General features: G+C 54.6%; 1 protein-coding gene across 1 annotated transcript; it reads right to left on the reverse strand.

The window, feature by feature from the left end:
- Positions 1-11,190: 11,190 nt before the first annotated feature.
- Positions 11,191-15,068, reverse strand: VAX1 (ventral anterior homeobox 1; the record flags this gene model as incomplete). The annotated part of the gene is made up of 3 exons (XM_079794103.1): positions 11,191-11,775; positions 13,551-13,738; positions 14,828-15,068. 3 exons carry the CDS (start codon positions 15,066-15,068, stop codon positions 11,191-11,193), a joined length of 1,014 nt encoding a protein of 337 aa, XP_079650229.1.
- Between the last annotated feature and the right edge of the window lie 3,448 nt (positions 15,069-18,516).

An 18,516-nucleotide genomic window follows, 5' to 3' on the forward strand; every position in this document is an offset into this window, starting at 1 on the left:
TCTAGGAAATTGGTCTAATTAAAATCTAACAGACAGGCATTAATTCCTGGTAGATTTATCCTCATTAGGTCTGAAACGATAGAGGCTTTATGTAAAAATGATAATCATTTTTCTGGACAAGGCTACTAGTAAGTAACAGAAACTTGTGTGGACTGCAAGGGACCATTCTTTAAGAAACCCTAACCTTCCATGCCTAACTCTCTTTGGGCAGGATCTCCTCCAAATACCACCCATCTTGAGTGGGTTTTCCCTAGAGAGAGAACAGCTGAAGGACCATCATGTCCAAGGAGCAAAAAAATGTCCCAGTGTTCCTGAGACAGGCCAAGAATGAGGAATGAGCCAGATGGTCACAAAAGCAAGGCCAGGGCTTTGAATCAGGACTGGGTCTCAGGGACTCTGACCAAACTCTGAAGCAGGCCAGAGGAACGCTGCCAGTCTGCCTCTAAGTTCCCCATGGGTTCCTGCTACCTCCCCCGGGTCTCAAGAGGGGTTGTCTTGACCACCATTGAGATTCACTTCTGTTTTCCACTTTACCAGGTAACTATAGGCATTATTGCTCAGAGAGGTTAACTTACTTGTTAGAATAACAAAGTTTATATGTGGTAGAATCAAGATTCAAGCCTAAGTAGAATCTCATTCATTTATTTAGTCAATAAATACTAATTCAGCCCTAGCTGGTTTGGCTCAGTGGATAGAAAGTCAGCCTGTGGACTGAAGGGTCTCAGGTTTGATTCCTGGTCAGGCCACATGCCCAGGTTGTGGGCTCAATCCCCAGTGTGGGGTGTGCAGGAAGCAGCTGATCAATGATTCTCTCTTGTCATTGATGTTTCTATCTCTCTCTCCCTCTCCCTTCCTCTCTGAAATCAATAAAAATATATTAAATAAATGAATAAATAGTAATTCAAAACTAAGTGTCAGGCACCGAGCTAGGTGATGAGTAGAATAAAAAGAGCCTTAAAATTGTGATGAGACAATGAAAAGGGGGCTATGATTTCAGGCCCAGAAGAAGGTGGGGCTGCCTGCAAAGCCTCACAGAAGATAGAGCATGGAGGGGATATGAATACCAATTGCACTTCTTTAAAAAAAATTTTTTTTAATTGACTTTAGAGAGAAGGGAAGGGAGATGGAAACATCCATTGGCTGCCTCCTATATGCCCCCTACTGAGGATCAAGCCCACAACCTGCTCTGACTGGGAATTGAACCCGTGATCTCTTGGTTCATAGGTCAATGCTCAACCACTGAGCCACCCTGGCTGGGCACCAATTGCACTTCATGATGTTACAGCGGCTCCTGCATGCAGACCAAGTTTCTGCCGGTGCAGAAAGCAGCTTGCCCTGCCTTCCCCTCTACTATAGTCTCCTCAGAGGAGGCCTGATCTGCCGCCGCCCAGGCAGGGTTTCCTCTGCCCGCGGAGAAGACGAGGCACTGGGCAAGAAGCGGGCTCTTGGATAGTCGGATTGCTCTTCTACACCCCAGAGCTCGCCCTAGAGCCTCACTTACTGATGGTAACCTATAAAGTGCCAATTTCCCAATCAGTACCAAGTTAGAACCTGGTCCTTGAAGGGCTCACACACCTCCCTCCAAAGGCGCCTAAGGGACTCCCTGCCAAGACAGTGTCCAAAGAGATCTGGCCCAGTGCGTGACAGCTCCTTCAAGCCGCTCAGAGCCTCTGCTGCCCTCACATGAGATGCCAAATGAGGAGACGTCCAGGCCTGAGAGCCCAGGGGCCTGGGCTCCAGTGCTGGCTCTGCCGCTGGAGTCACCCTGTACCAAATCTGTCCTCCTTCTGGTGGCTCTGTCTGAAATGAGAGCAGTGGGACTTTAATGACTAAGGATCCTTCCAACTCTGACCATCTAAGACAATTGTTCTCTTTCAGAGTCATGGGTCCCTTTAAGAATCTGCTAAATAACCATCTCTCCACAAAATTGTGCCTACAATTTCAGAAAATCCATGGAATTCCTCAAGTTAAGTCTAATATTCTCAGTCCAGGATGGGCTTGAAGTCAGACAGGTCTGGGATTGAACCCTAGAGACACCCCCCACCCCCACAATAGGCAAGTCTACCTTTGAGCCTTATACAGAAAAATTGATACTTCCTTGGCAATGCTGCTGTGAGGATGAGAAATAATTATAGACAAGTATATAGACAAGTACATACAAATTCTGCCTTCCCACCTACATTCATTCTCCTACTTCTAAAAGCTAGGACATCTTCTCCTCAAAGGCAGAGACTGGGGTCATCTAGATGCCCAATGCACTAGCAGTACCTAGCTCAGAACATACAGAGCAGCTCTGTCCAACAAACTCAAAATATTTGTTAAATTACATGACAGTTCCATCCAGCAACTCATTTGACACTTACCATTCATTGTCGTACAATGTCAATTATCTTTTTTATATATTTCAGCAGCCAACAAATATTTACAGAACATTTATCTTGTGCCCAGCACTAGGTTAAACCTTGTTTATGTTCTCCCACTTTATCTAACTTAGTACATACTACCTACTAGGAGCTCATAGGTGTGTGAGAGACACTATGTTAAACATTGTTGCCTTAGCCAGTCTGGATCAGTGGATAGAGCATCAGCCTGCAGACCAAAGGGTCCCAGGTTTGATTCCGGTCAAGGGCACATACCTTGGTTGCAGGCTCCTCCCCGACCTGGGCCCTGGTCAGGGCTCGTGCAGGAAGCAACCAATCGAAAGAGGCGTAACAAAACAAAACAAACAAACAATAAACAAAACAAACAAACAAACATTGTTTATATACTCCCACTTTATCTAGTATCGTACATGCCACCTACTAGGAGCTCAGTAGGTGTGTGATGATCATAACATGGAACTCTTTTCCTCCTCGGACCACACGAGAAGGCAATTGCAACAAAACATCACCTGTGAAGGATGCTAGCCAAACAGGTCTCATTTCCAGTTCACAAGAAATGTGAGGGGTAGAGAAACAGGTTGAATGACATCATGAGGAGACAGCCAAATCCACAGGGCATTTCATTCTACTAAACAGCTGGCCTGAACTGCCTGAAAGTTAATATCATGGAAGAACAAAAGAAATCAGACAACTGTTCTAGATTAAAAGAAACAAAAATGACATAATAACCAAATGTACTCCATGAACCCAGATTTAACCCTAGAGTAAAACAAATAAAAAACATGATCAGACATTATTGGGACAACTTGGAAAATTGTAGTACATAGTGGATATTAGATAATATTTTTAAAGTCGTATTAATTTTCTTAGATGCGCTAATGGTACTATAGTTGTGTAGGAGGATGTTCTTAGGAGATACATTCTGAAGTGTACAGGGAAAAGTGTCACGATGTCTCAACATAGTCTCCAGTGGTTCAGGGGGAGGCAGATGGAGAGTGAAACAGAGAAAGTGAGAGCACTAAAATAGGTAAGAAAATGTTTCTTAAAGGGTGAAGGGATTAAGCAAAACCAAAACAATTCATAGACACAGACAGCAGTGTGGTGATTACCAGAGGAAAGGGGGGTGGGGGAAGGTAGAAGATGGTAAATGGGGGATAAATGGTAATGGGAGACTTGACGTGGGGTGGTGAACACACAATACAATACAAATATAACATACCCAGTATTATAGAATTATACACCCGAAACCTATATGATTTCATAAACCAATGTCACCTCCAATAAATTCATTTAAAAAGTTTTAAAAGGTAGATTTCCATGAGATGACTTATGAAACCAAAGGACCAAATACACTGCTGTGCTAATGAACTAACTTTGTGAGTCCAGCCAGTCAACAAATGTTAAAGTGCCTGCCATGTATCAGAGCTAGAAACAGCGATCCAAACAGTTAAAACAAATTCAAAAGAACAATGAGAACTCAACCTTTTTGCATACTGTTAAATCTAAGAACAATAACACGTAAAGCACTTTATTACATTTTTTAAAAAGGCTGTTCAGCCAGTGTTTCTGCACTTTGTCTCTTCCTCATTGAGTTGTTCTCTTTTCCCTCCTATGTACATACGTATAGTTAGATGAACAGGGTGTGGATGAGAGTCACAAAGGAGTGAGTAAATAGTGAAACATGTACAGAATCTGAAAATTTTTTTAAAGTCCAGTAAGATTGACCCATAAAATATAAAGGGATGGACACAGTGAGAAAAGGTGAGGGATGGTCATGAACAAGCTTATAAACCACACTACGGAAATGGAATATGATCCTAGAGTCAAAGTCACGGAAACCACGGGCAAGGTTGTTGGAGAGTGGGAATTTTTGAGCATGCTTCCAGAGAGGCCGTGGACTATGCCCCAGATAGAGTTGTCAGTGCTGACACCAGGCCAGGCCTTGAGATAGGGTCTCATGGCCCCTTCCCAGCACGTAGGCCTTCTTTCACAGAACACTGTCAGCTTTCTGAAGAACAGAATGACCCTGTAAATAACATGGTCGTCAATGGCATGACTCTAACATTGCTTGGGAAAACTGTTTTGTCTTGGGTTGCTTGTTCTGCAAAAACAGGATGTGGTAAATGGGCTTAAAAGGGGTCCTGCACAAAGGGTCGCTGCTGCTCTCTGGACTCCCTGCATAGAGAAAGGCAGAGTAGTTGCTGGCCGGCTGGCCGGCTGGCCGGCTGGCCGGCTAATAAAGGCTCCCTAAATTTAATTTGGTCTGGATTCCAGTGGTCGTTCACTCGCATTCGCTCCACAACAAGGTTTAAGCAGCAGAGTAACCTGGAGTAGATCTGCATCTGAGAAGCATCACTGTGTTCCCCTTCCCACATCGCCTCCCTGGAGAGCCTCCCCACACTGCCAGCGATATCTTTCAACATGCAGACCTGCAATGATTCCTCGACCTCCTTGGGAGGACCTGTCAGTGACTCCCTGTCACCTTGATGGTCAAGTCCAAAGGTCATTAGCTGGTATACCAGGTACTGCCTGCAGTCCTGCCTCTTCTCCCACCACCTGCCCTGGTCATTCTATGCTCTGGCTCCTCCGTGCTCTATCTCCAATTCTACCACTTAGCATGCTCTTTGCCATAACGGTTATGGTCACTGGGTTCCCTGAGGAAAATTCACATGTAGGAGATTTATTAGGGGTGCTCAGATGTGTGGAAGAGAAAGGAAGGAAGCAGTGTCGGACAGAAGGAGAAGTGAAGCTGCATCGGAGTCTTGACAGAACCTCGGACAACATTTCAGGGAGTTGGGAAGAGGGGATGGCCCTTCGAAGCTATCCAAAGTGGGGTGCAAGGATCAGGCTTATCCCCTTGTCTATAGTCATTGGAAGCTACCCTGGAAAATGGGCATGACCTTGATGTCTCTCTTCAACTGAGGCCATTCCCTAAGGAGACCGGCAGTTGCTGAGGGCTGTCTGACCACTAACAGCTGCTGGCTGCCTACCAAGTCATTAAAATAATAATTTATTATTAACAATAATCATTTTTGATAAAAAATCCTGTGCTTAGTGATGACTATGGCACCCAGTCTAAAGGCAGAGAGAGTAAATTCCCTTGTGACTGGCTCAACCGCAATTCTAAGCCCTTCCTCAGGAAAGGACTTCACTCTATAGACAGGGAAACTGAGGCCCGGAGAGAGTCTCAAGTCATCTACCACAGTGACACTGTCTTATATGTAACTAACATTGGAACGGTTCTACTAGATTGTACCGGATGCTGTATGAGCCTTATCTCATGAACTACTCATAAAAATTCGGGAGCGCTCATTTTCATTTCACATATATGGAAACAGGCTGAGAGCAGCCAGCTGAATAACTTGTTCAAGTGGTGGATCTAGGATCTCAACCCAAGTCACTCTGACTCTAGACCCCATGACTGGTAACCACTATGATGAATCGCTTTTCCACAGTGAAGCATGCCGGCACCCTGGACCCGGGGAGATGCTGTGGAATGTGTGTGTGCTGCTATTATTTATAAGAATAGGTACAGCATTACCACATAAAGCACAGCCTTTCTTCTCTGTGTTCATGGTATGAGGAGAAGCAAACGTGCTTCCGCATGGAAGATCAGTTGTACATCAGCCATCCACCGGAGAATGCCTAAGTTTCAGCTCCTTTGTCCATTCCACGCCAGTGCTCCTGGACCTGGTGGCCCTGCTCCTTCCCGAGCTCTGATGTTCCTTCAACAGAAGCATTCAGTTCCAACCTGGAAAGGTGTGCATCTGAGTGTCCTTCAGCAAATCTGGGGAACTCTCCTTCTGCCCTCCCCAAACTCCCAGGTCTGAAGGGGGGCACCCTTGCCAGCAAGGGGGTCCTACTTGGGTTTATAAAAGACCTTCCTGAGACCCGAGAAACCACCAAAATCGATTCCTTTTCCTCTCTTGCTTCATCAAAATAAAATTTATTCACGTAGCAAGACTCTGAAATGTAAAGATTTCTCAGTGTAGAAATGGTGTTAAATTACAATTCTATGATGTGACCCAAGAAACTCTAAACTGTGTCAGAAAATGTGGATTAATTTGTTTAACAAACACTCATTGTATTCCCACCAAAAGCCAGGCCCTGGGCCAGATGCTGGAGGTTGCAGTGTTTGGGGAGTTGGCCATTGAGTAGAGTCGATGGCAAATGTTCTCATGGGTAAGCATCACTTGGGAAACTTGCCAGTAAGGCACCTTCCTGAATCCCATCCCCAAGAGTTTCTGATTCATCTGGTGGCTGCGTTTTAAACAGTCCACAGGTGGTTCTGAAGCAAGTGGTTTTCAGTTGTGTCTTGAGAAACCCTGACCTGGTAGATTCTAGTTCTGATCAGCTTAAGTCCCTTGACCTCCGGACGACAGGGATTTGGAAGACATCCATGACTTTTAATGGCTTCAAGATGCCTTAGGAAGACTTCCTAGTAGGTGTTCTGTGTCACACCAACATGCCATCATTTCTTCAAACAAGAGGAAGGTATCGTGTCATTATGTGGCCTAAGGTGACAAGTTGAAATTTTTCACTGGAACAATTCAAGAGGGGTGTGTGTGTGTGTGTGTGTGTGTGTGTGTGTGTGTGTAAACTCATCAACTGTACTTAAGCTGTTGTACCTTTCCGTATAGATGTTTACTGTATGAATGTGATGCCTCCATTTTAAAAAAATGTTAAGGAAGTGTAAGGCAGAGTGGGTAAGAGGTTCAAGGATGTCATTCTAGAGGGTAGGAGAGGATAGGAGTTGGGTTCTGGCAGGAAAGAAAACAGGACCAGGGAAGACATGCAGACAGGCCTCTTGATGAGGCACCAAGCAACTCCTCGGCAGCTGGTGGAGTGGAAAGAGGGCTGGAAATCGGAGTGGGCAGACGTGGATGGGAAGAGGCTAAAGGGTTCAGGTCCCATGAGCCAGACACTTGGAGCACAAGTGGAAGGAAAGACGGAAAAGAGAAGAAAGAAGGGAGAGAGGGGAGGAAAGAGGAAGAGGAAGAGAGGAGAAAGAAACGGAAAGAAGAGGGCCCTGGCCCGAGGAGGAGCTTTCAGCCTTGGGGCTCTGCCCATGTGGCTGTTAGCAAGTCTCTGATTGCTGCAAGCCTGTGTGTGTCTCTTTAAAATGAGGCTGGGCCTCTGAAAGTGAGGAGGGATGGAGATGGTGAACGTGAAAGGCTGTTTGTAAACTCCGAAGGGCTGCTAAATGCCAGTCATTATGAACACATATCAGCTCAGGGGAAGGCCCACCGCAGGTGTGGATATTCGCATGCGTCCCAGTTCAGCTCCCCAGGCGCTATCCACATCTTCCCCACACCTGACCACCAAACTCACAGGAGTTTGGTAAGAGGTTTTCATTCCTTTTCCTTTCTGCTCTGAGCTAGCTCGAATGTTGCTTTGTGCAGGCCTGGGCAGAGATTTCTTCCAACCTCCCCCCCACACACACACACACACACACCTTCAGCTGTTCTCCTTGACCCCCAGATGCCCCTTCCACCTTCTCCCAGGCAGGGCCAGCTGTTGCCACGGAGGACACCTGCCTCCTCCCTGGCCTGAATCACTAGTTGGAAGCCAGAGGCCTCCAGGGACCAAGGCAGTTTGCTGGAGGCCCTTGGGAAGGAGAGGAAATAAGACAAGCACTAAAATTAGATGAATTGTCGAGAAATGTTTTTTTTTAATTAAAAGTGTGGTTCTTCTTCTATGCAGAAGAGTCTCTTTAAGGACAATTGCACTCCCTGAGTGGCAGGCAGAGAGCTCAGCAGCTCTCCCCAAAGGCAGGGAGGAAAGGGAGGCAAGAGCCGAGGAGATGGAGTAACTGGTTCTTTCCCCTTTTAGGGGTAAGAATGCAAAACAGAGAAAGGGGCAGAATGGGGGGGGTAGCTGTTAAGGGATCTGCTTGGGGGGGGGCGCAGTGGTGGAGGCTCCTGGAGGAGGGGACCGAGCTTGTTGGGGACCCTGAAGCTGGGATTTTGTTTTTCTTTTGTTCCATAAAATTATGCCACCTTCTCCCCCTCGCTAGCCCCAACCACCAGCCCTGAAACCGCAGCAAGAACCACCCACACCTTTGCCTTGGGGCCACCCTGGCAGACAGAGGACTGGGAGGGAGGGAGGCAGGGAGGCAGGGAGGAAGGGGAGAGGGAGGAAGGGAGGGGGAAGAGAAAACGAGAGCAGAGACAGAGGGACAGAGGGGAGAGAGAGAGGACTTGGAGGGATGGGGGGGAGACGGAGAGCCTGCAGGAGAGAAAGATCCTAGAGCCCAGGGGTCTGTAGGACAGAAGAGAAGAAAGAGGTAGAAGAGGAGGAAGAAGGGGAGGATGGGGAGGGGACAATATGACAGGTAGCGAAGCTGATGCTTGTGCAGCGACTTTTGAGAAACCCAAGTGAACCGTCTGAGGGGGCTGCTCCCAGCAAACACGGGGTTCAGTTCATAGTGAAGGTCCTCAACCCGGTGGCGCCCCTGCCCACACTAAGCTCAGGGTCCTCCGCCCGCCCTGGGCGGCCGCCTCCTTCGGGACCGCTGCACAGTACACGTGTGGGGCGTTTCCAAGGGAACCGTGCCCCCCTCGTGCCCTAGGTGTGTGGGCCCAGGAAGGAGGGCTCGGGCTCTGTGGCCCCCAGCCTAGGAGAGTGTGTCCTGGGGTTACCCTCCCAGCTCCCCAATATTTCTGTTTGCCACGTCCACCGTCCACATCCGTCACCACCGCATAAGTACTGGGGTGCGGTGGGGGGAGTCATCCCTGCGGGAACTACCGTCTACTTCATTCTCGTGCTCCTTCGGAGTTTCTCTCCGACAGGAGAGACTGTCCTCAAGTCAGAGGAGAGGGAGGCCTGCCTGTTCTGCGCCCTGAGGTTGCACTGAGTCCAGGATGCTGCCAGCTTGGAGGTGCGGCTGGAGAACTATAGAAACCAGCAGCCCGAGGAGGCAGGACAGCCAGGGTGTCCGTCCCCAGACAAGTTCCTAAACATCAGAAACTTAAAGTGGGAGGCCGAGGGGGTTGGGCCGACACCAGTGGGACAGAGGCTGGAGAGGAGACACTCCGACGATTGGAAGGACACTCACAGCCGGTCCCTCCTGACGAAACACCCCCCAAACCTCATCCCTGGAGCGCAGGGGGCCTCCCACGGCCCAAGCTGCCACCCTCTACCCCGTCTAGCCGTCTGGCCGTCTGAGACTCATCTGCTGGGTCTGCCTTCCTTTTTTTGTTTTTGTTTTCTCCTTCAAACACAAGACAAAAATACACCGCGTTTATCGGCATAGATATATATATTTCACTCTCACCACATAAATACAAAACATCCAAATATCCAAAACATTCAGAACAAAGTTAGTAGCCAGGATTCCGGGACACCTACCCGCGTGGAATCGTTCATTATTTTCTTCACTAAAAATAATTTGCCTAAAAACAAAAAAAAAAGGAGGGAACAAAGCTTCCGACGGAAATAATTTACAATAAAATGACTATTTTTAAAATGCTCTAGGCTGGCTTCCGATGGAGGAATAATACATTCTAGACACTGGGGTCTGTGGTTTTGGTTAAAATGCGGGTAGCGTGGCTGTGGGGACTGTCCTGCTGTGGTGGCACCGGTAAGGGCCAGGGTTCGGACTTGGGAGCAGGGAAACCCTGGGGGTTTTAGGGGAGGGATGCTTTCCAACCACACAGGATGCCCTGCGTCCCCGCCTCTCCCTCCGAAAAATCCTGCTCTGAAATGAACCGGGGCGTTTCCTCCGTGTCGGAAGAGTTTAGTGAATCCAGGAGTGGGGAGGACACGAGAGGCGCTGGGCACGGGTCTGTGTGCAAACCCGGCAGTGCTGCCCACAGCCACGCGCGGGGAGGCGGTGCGGGGGAGCGCCACGGAGCCACGCCGCGCGCTCCCGGAGCGGCGCGCAGCTGTAGGCCGCCGCCTCGCCGCCTGGCCGAAGATGCTGGATTTTCTTCCACTTGCTGCGCTGGCTTTTCGTTTTGCTTTTCCCTTTAAAATTGCTGTGTAAACGGTTAACTTTAATTTGGCACCGCCCTGTGGCGCCTCCTCCGTGCCGAATTTCCTTAGACCTTCCAAACTCCGTGGCGAGGAGCATTTTAAAACCGGTTCCACGTCACCTGGTTGCATGCGGTGGTTATCACTGATTATTGCCGATTGGATCAGACGAATTACCCCGTCGCCCGCCCCGGTGTTTGGCTTATTGTCTCCCGGGGTCCAGAAGCCCCGGAGGCGGCTGCGATTGGAGTTTCTTCAAGGCGGAGAAACCTCATCAGGCTCTGTCCAGCCCCGGAGCTGCGTGCGCCCGGCTCTCCGGAGAGGTCCGCCAAGTGGGGACCAGGGGCTCCCCACAGCCCTGGTTTCTCTGGCGAGAGGGAGGAATGGGTTCCTTTTTTGGTCTAAGGGGACCTGCCAGCTTTTTCGGCCCCTGCGCTCTGCGTGCAGCTTTTCTCTTCCAAATACTCACAAGACGTTAACAATCACGGGCAGCAGCGGCCGGACCCAGAGCAGGCGTCCTGTGCTCCGGCCTCGGAACCGGCCTTGCCCCTCCAGGGCCCAGCACTGGTTGGCGCATCGGGTTGGCTAACTCGGGCCTTTTTTCCTAATTCTTTGGATTCTCCTGGATTCAGAGGAAGTGTGGGGGGAGGAGGGCGTAGGAAAAAAAAAAACAAAAACAGCCCAAATGAGATAAAAAATGGTAGCAGAGCCTGGTTGGGAAGGAGAGCTGTCAGGGGCCTCCTGGGAGCCGGGATCGCCGGCGCCTAACTCGCGCGCGTCCATAAATATCACCACAATAGAGACTATAAATATAAATACAGGGAAACACTGCCAGTCAGTCCAGCGCTTTCTTCTCGGCGGCCCCTTCTTTATTGTGGGTCCGGGAGTACGGCTCGAAGGCCGAGGAGCTCAGGTACCGCGCGGAGAGTTCTTGCAAATTCCCGGCCAGCGACCCCGCCATGGCCAAGGGCGCGGAGGACAGGCGGCTGGCGACGGAGCCGAGCAGCGAGGGCACGGGCAGGCTGAAGAGGCCGTGGCCGGCGGCCGGCGCGCCCGCGTGCAGTCCCCCCGGCCCCGCGGGCCCGGGCCCCGGAGCGCCGCCCACGGCCGGCGGGTGCGGAGACGCGGCGCCGGCGGGGCCCGGGGCGGTGGCGGCGGCGGCGGCGGCGGCAGCCGAGCCCGCGGCGGCGCCCGCGCCCAGGGCAGGCAGGCTGGGCCCGCGCAGCGCCGAGCCGAGCGCGCCGGTGGCGCAGGACGGCAGCAGCGCGGGGAGGCCGGGCGGCGACAGCAGGCGGCCCTGCTCCAGCAGCCGCAGCACGCTGCACGTGGCCGCCGTCTCCGACACCACCGAGCGCAGCTCCGAGTCCTTGCCCTGGTCCTTCTTCTGCTTCGTGCGCCGGTTCTGGAACCAGACCTTCACCTGCGCGCCCGGCGCGGGGAGCGGGGGGAGAGGAGCAGGGAAGACGGGCGTCAGGAGGAGCAGGCTCCGGGGTGCGCGGGTTTAGGGGGAGGGTTGGGAGGGGGACTTCCCGCCACCCCAGCCTTAGCCCCAGTCCTAGTCCCACCCGTGGCGGGAGAGGTCTGGCAGGGAGCGGCCAGGGGGAGCCAGGACCCCCAGGTGGGGGACACAGCTCTGCTAGGCTGCACTTCCGGGTCATGGAAGCTGGCCCAGGCTGGCCAACATTCCCACTAAAGTAATAAAAATGTCCACAACCTTCACTCAGAAGAAGACCAGAAGGGATTTCACTGGGTGATCGCGCAGACCTGTGCGGCCTGGCCTGAGGATGCTGTGCGGGAAGGGGGAGTGGGGGTAGGTGGGGAAGCGTTGCCCTGCCTGTCTGGACCCTGGACCCTGGACCCAGGCCCCTGGCCAACGGGCTCGTATTTAGCCCCTGCAGAATTGCTGGTGCGGCTACAGCAGCTGTTTCTTGTTATTAGGGTGGGACTTGACCATCAACTAGCAGCAAGCAGGGAAGGTGGCTGCAGAAAGAATAGTTTGTCCAAGTTTTCCCCACCTCCTCTCACCAGGAGCTGGATTGGAGGGGCTGAGGGATACTCAATGTACCACTCTTACCGCTCTCCATCCGGAACTTTGGAACCGCAGGAGAAAGTCAGGGGGCTGTGCTGGACTAAATTCTCTCCAGCACCCTCCCCTCTCACTTCCTCTTCTCCCTCGGTCCCCCTTCAGGCCTAGCTGGTGGCCCACAGTGGAGTTTGGCAGCGACAGGGCAGGATTATCCTGTCTCGATCTTATAAACTGTACTAAGAGGGGTGGTAGCAGAGACACGAGGGAAAAGCGACCGTGCCAACTCAGGCTCAGCAAGAGCGTCCGACGTGTCTGTCCTTGGTTCTCAGCTTTCTGTCCAGATTTCAGACCTAAAAGGTTCCCCACCTGCTTCAGGGCTGGGCACGGGGAAAGGGACTGATCCTCAGAAAACAATGTCTGCCTGGCCTGAGCCAAGCTGGTGCCATGCCCTGGCCAGGCCCCAAAGACCTCTGGGCTGAGTCCAGCCAGCCAGCTCCATAGTAGCATCATATGGATTTCATGAAAGCTAAAGACCTACAGCACAGTTGGCAGTGCTGGCTCGCGGGCCCCTGGATCTGTCTCCCATCCTGTGCCTCCTTGGCACGGAAGACATGGGGCCTCCTGGATGCCTGAGTGGGTGCTTAAGGCTGAGAATGGGGTTGGGTAGCGCAGGGCCAGGGCAGCCTGGTCTGCAGAGGCGGATATCAGGGATGTGACTTTTCTAATCCTAGCTGTCAGCTGTGCTGGAGCAGGGGGCTTTGGCCCTAAGCTTTGGGCCCTTTGCAGGATGGGCCTGGGTGCTGTGCAAGGCTCCCATCCCGGAAACCTGGCCAAAATGAGGCAGCAGGGTGAACGTCCGCTCCTCTAGAGCAGAGACAAGCAAGGGATTCTCAAGACTGGGGTCCAGAAAGGATTCCAAAAGGACAGTATTGGGGCCTCCTGAGCCCCAATAGTGCGCAGAGTATGGGCCCTGGAATCCTTGAGGGTCTGGGGGGATGGCTTATGGAAGGGAAGGAAGCTCAGACCTTTCTTCCCCGCCCTCTCTGTCTCCCCCACCTCCCCGGGAGGCTCTGTCCAGAGCCAGCCGAGGCGGTGCGGTGCGGAGGCGCTGGCTGGGGGCGGTGGGGAAGGAGGCCGGTGCAGAGCTGCCAGCGGCCTGGCCCTGGTACCTGGGTCTCGGAGAGGTTGAGCTGCCGGGCGAGCTCGGTCCTCTCGCGGCCCACCACGTACTGGCAGCGCTGGAACTCCATCTCCAGCCGGTAGAGCTGCTCCGCCGTGAAGGACGTGCGCGTCCTCTTGGGCCGGTCCAGGTCCAGGCCCTTGGGCAGGATGATCTCTCGGATGGATCCCTTGGCATCTGGGGAAGGGAAAGGATCAGCCGCCAGAGCGCTCTGCTCTCCCTCCACCTCTCTGGCCTGAAGTTCAGAGGTGGAGGGGGTGGGGGGAGCCAAGACTGTGTATTGGGGGGCCGGGGGCTACCGCCACACCACACGCTGAAGGGAGGGAGAAGCAGGCTTTGCCTTTTGTACAACCCTCCCGACATAGAGGAGGGGGAATCAATTCCTATTCCGCTGATGGTCCTCCCGGCTTGGGGGCCTTGACTTCGGGTCTGAGTCCCTGGTAGCCTAAGGGTCCCCACACTATCGAGCCCCGGTCGGGCAGGCCCCAGCGCTGGAACGAGTCCACTGGACCGCGCCCCGGCGATCCCCACCCCCACGCCTGGGTCTCTTTCCCTCCGGAGTCCGGGAGGCGGAAGGAGGTGGGACCGAGTCCGGCCGGCGGGGCCTGGCGGGGGCGGCGCCGGGCCGGGACGGCCTCACCGCCCGGGGCCGCCCAAGCTGGGCGCACGCCGCGCAGCAGAGCCGGGCCACACTGAGCACCGAGGTGGCCTCCGCGGCCCGGCCACGCGGTCCGGCCGCCGTTCCAGGCGGCGTTGGCCAGCCCCGATCGCGGCGCCGGGGCCCTGGGCCCAGCGCGCCAACGGGCTGGGCCGTAGCCGGCGGTCGGCGGTCCTTCTTCCGCGCCCGCGCTCCCCTGGGGTGCGCTCATCTCGCCAGGGCGCGGGAGTCCGCGACCGGGCTCCCGACCGGGCTCCCGGCAGGTCCTCCGGGCCACGGGGCGCGCACAAGTCCTCCAGAGTTTCCTGCTCCGTTCCCGGGTCGGAGGCCGCAGCCTAGAGCCTGGGCCCGCCCGTGCAGACCCTGAGCTTCCCCAGCAGCTCCGCGCGGGGCTCTCGGGGCTGGGAGGACAGCGGTCCCCGGAGAGGGCGCGCCCCAGGTGCGAGCGCCCATCGGGCCAGCCGGACCCGGGGAGAGGGAGGCCAGCAACTTTCTCCCAAGTCCCAGCCCGCACCCCCTCTCCGCCCGCCGGGGTCGGTCTCGGCGCGCAGCTCGGGCACCGGAGTCGCCCCCAAAAGCACGCGCCCCGCAGCCCTGCCCAGCCCTACCTCGCACCAGGATGCGGCGGCAGTAGTCCGGGTCCGCTGAGGAATTGGATTTACTTTTGTTACAATCTTCCGCCGCGCCCGACGCCGAGAAGGCGCTCTGCGGCTCCTTGAGGAAGGCGGCGGGCAGGGTCCCCTCCGCGCCCTTGCCTTCCCGGCTCTCCTTGTGCGCGTTCTTGGAGACCCGGGCCGCCTCCGCGTCCGAGTGGCACCGAACGTCCATTTTGTCTGGTTTCCCGAACATAGGAGAGGCAAAAGCAACAAAACAAAACAAAAACAAAACAAAAAAAGGAAAGAAAGAAAGAAAAAGAAGAGGCAGAGTGGAGGGGGACAAAACCCGTACAATGCAGCCCCTACGCCCGGCCCGGAGAGAGGCGAGAGGCGAGAATGAATGTCCCGGCGGGGTGGCTGTGGCGGCCGCGGGCGGGTCGGTGGCGGCGGGGCTGGTCTGAGATCCCGGCGGAGCCGCGGCGAGGCCGCCTCGTCACCCGCGTCCTCGGAGCGCGTCCGGCGTCCCCAGCCCGGAGAGCAGGTAGCGAGCGGCGCGGCGCGGCGATGCGGAGGCTCCCGCCCGCCGCTGGGAGGGCGAGTTGTAGTGGTCCGGCACCCGGGGGGACGCACGCTCGCGGTGGCAATTGATTACGGGTAATTTCGCAGCCCCCACGTTTCGGTTACCTCATGAATACACTAAATTGTTTGGATAATATATCAGATCGTAATGGATGGTTTCTGTCCTTGTCCCCAATCAAGTAGGGGTTTAGCCAGTGAATAAACGGAAATGATTGGTCTTGCTTTCAGGAAACACACAATCAAAGACTCACACTTCCAGAAAAACTTTTGGCAAGATGCATGCTGAATGGTTAGCACCATTAGCCGGCGTTATTAACTTTCCCTTTGCCTTTGACCCTCCTGCTCACATACTGGCTAGAGGGTTTTTCTCCACACTCCACAGATAGAGCTGAATGAGGGTGGAGGGGGGGGGGGGAGAGAAAACACACACACACACACACACACACACACACACACACCCCTCTTGCACACCCTGCAGCACGGTTGCCTCTAGAGAGGGGGGAAAGAGAAGAAGAAGGGGGGAGGAGAAAAAGTTTTCCCCCAAAAGTAGATTCCCCCCACGCTCTAAAAAGTCAAGCTTTCATCCCAAACAACTCCTTAACACACCTCGATGCTGACAGCCATCTTAAACGGCCACCTCTCCGCATTGAGTCCCCGCTGGATTTTTTCAAGCCTGCACCTCCAGCAGCCCCAGCACCCCATTCAAAGGACAGCTTTGTACTCAGAGTCCAGCAGGAGAGAGAGGGGGAGAGGGAGAGAGCCTAGAAAAATCTCAACTGTGAGATCTGCTTTAAAAAAAAAAAGTTTTCCCCTAGCTATTGCATTGTCTCTGCTACAATATCTTTGAGAAAAGCAACAGCCAGTAATCCAATAAGAGCATTGATTAGGCTACAATGATTCAATTCAAGCGCACGGCCTTGTGCAAGGAGCATGCTCCAGCCCTTCTCGTCACCTCGCCGGGGCAGAAGCCCTCTCCACTCCGCTCTCCCCATTCATTCCTTTATGGGAAATGCGGAGCAAAAGGAGTGAAAGATGGCAATTATCTAATTGGACTATTAACAAACAGTCCTCTGAGTGCGGGGGTCTGGCGTGGCTCCTGGGCGGGGGAAGGGCCGCGTTCCCTGCCCTCATTCACAAAGAGTGCAAGGGCCGGGGAGGGAAGAGGGTTTTTTAAAGGGAGTTGGGTTGGGGGGCGGAGAGGGGGGGGGGAGGAGGTGGGAGGTTTGGCTGAGAATTTTTTTACACAATTCTGAGAATGGGGGCGGAGGCGGGCGGGGAAAGGGAGGGGGCTGGGGCGGGGGTCGTGGCGAGCTGTTGGGAGCGAGGGAGGGAGGGGGATGAGAGAGAGAGAGAGAGAGAGAGAGAGAGAGTTAGTGGGGGGGGGAGGAGGACGCCAAGGGGCTACGGATCGCAACCAGGCGCGCCCCGCCCGACCCAGAAAACCTGCCTGGTCCGGATGGGCGGCCACACTGCCCCCCCTTCTCCTCCCAGCCCCTTGGCCCCTAAGAGAGCCCACTCCGGTCTGGTTCCGGGGGGGCGGCCCCTGGCCTATTGCTTTATTTCATTGGTGTGTGTGTGTGTGTGTGTGTGTGTGTGTGTGTGAGAGAGAGAGAGAGAGAGAGAGAGAGAGAGAGAGAGAGAGATTGTCCTGAGCGGGTCCCACAGACGGGCGGCCCCTCAGTCCTCTGGGCTGCGCTGGGCCCTGGAAGCCAGCCGCCACCGGGTCTCTGGATGGAAGGCGCCTTTGATGGGCTCTCCTGGGTGTGGGGGTGGTGGTGGGGGGGGGCAGGCAGGAGTGGAGGAGGGAAGGGTCCTTGCGGCCGCCCTGTTCTGAAGACTTGGAGTGGGATTTAGGCAAAATCCAGCCAACTCTGTGGTGACCCGCGCCAGGCTCACACTCTCAGGTGGGCGCCCGAGGGCTCCACTCCCGTGTCCGGAGGCTCCGCTGCTGGGCCTTGGCTCCCAAGACAGGGAAGCTAGGCAGGTCCCTGAGGTCTGGGTCTCCCCCAGCGGAGGGGGCGGTGGGTGGGGCCCTCATTTCCCTGCAGAGCTGCCAGAAGCAATTCCTGGGCTGAGAGCCAGGGAGTTGATGGGGTCCCAAATCCCGGTCTGTTGACCCTTCCCTGTCACCTGGCAGGGGAGGGTGTTACCCATGGACAGCTGACACTGGCTGGATACCCCCCAGCCCGGCTGCTCAGTGTTCCTTGGGGAGACCTGCAGGCCACAGAGAGTCCCAGACTGAAGCCGTGGCCGGAACCAGGCCACTCGGAGTGACTCTAGGTCTCTGGCCACACCCACTCCATGGCCACCTTTCCCTAAGGCCACTGTGGCCGGAGAAACCCACACTGACTCCTGAAATGCTGGGTCAAAGGCCCAGAGGGAAGTCTTTAAAAATAAAAATGTGCAACGTACCACTTCTTCTTTTAGGTAGATGAGGGGAACCGGCCAGGGCGTGAGCGACTGCCCCTAGAAAGGACGGTCAGGTGGACAGTGGTGGCCACAGGAGGCCCAGGCTACACCAAACTGTGACCAATGACAAAAACCTATTGACCCTCCGCTCTTACAGGGTAATAGTAACATATCCTGTATAATAAAAGCCTAATGTGCAAATTGTTCGGCTGGGAGTTCAACCACTCGCTCTGACGTGCGCTGACCACCAGGAGACAGTGTGGATCATGGCAGGCATCGGTGACCCCCCCCCCCATGGGCCTCGATGAGAGTAGGACCACAGCGGGATGGTGGAACAGGTGAGGGGGTGGGGCCAGGCCAAGGCAAGTGCGAGCAGGGACCCAATTGCCCTACCGATGGCCCTGCAGACGGTGACCAGAAGCAGTGGTGGGGGGCAGGGCCACTGCCCAACTCCCAGGCACTGAGGGAGCCGGGCGGGAGGGGGTGGGGAAATGGCCCCGATCAATCACCCCCAAGGTGGGATGGTGGAGCAGGTGAGGGGGCAGCACCAGACCAAGGCAGGGTGCCAGGCGGGGCTGTGGGGCTGCGAGGCTGGGGGTACAAGCTGGGGCCCGATCTCCGCAGGCCACCCCGAGGGACCCCACCCGTGCATGAATTCATGCACCAAGCCTCTAGTTGGGTTATAACTGGGGACTGGTTAGTGGGCAGCCACT

The sequence above is a fragment of the Cnephaeus nilssonii genome (genome assembly GCF_951640355.1).
Source record: "Cnephaeus nilssonii genome assembly, chromosome: 16".
Classification (NCBI taxonomy): Eukaryota; Metazoa; Chordata; class Mammalia; order Chiroptera; family Vespertilionidae; genus Cnephaeus; species Cnephaeus nilssonii.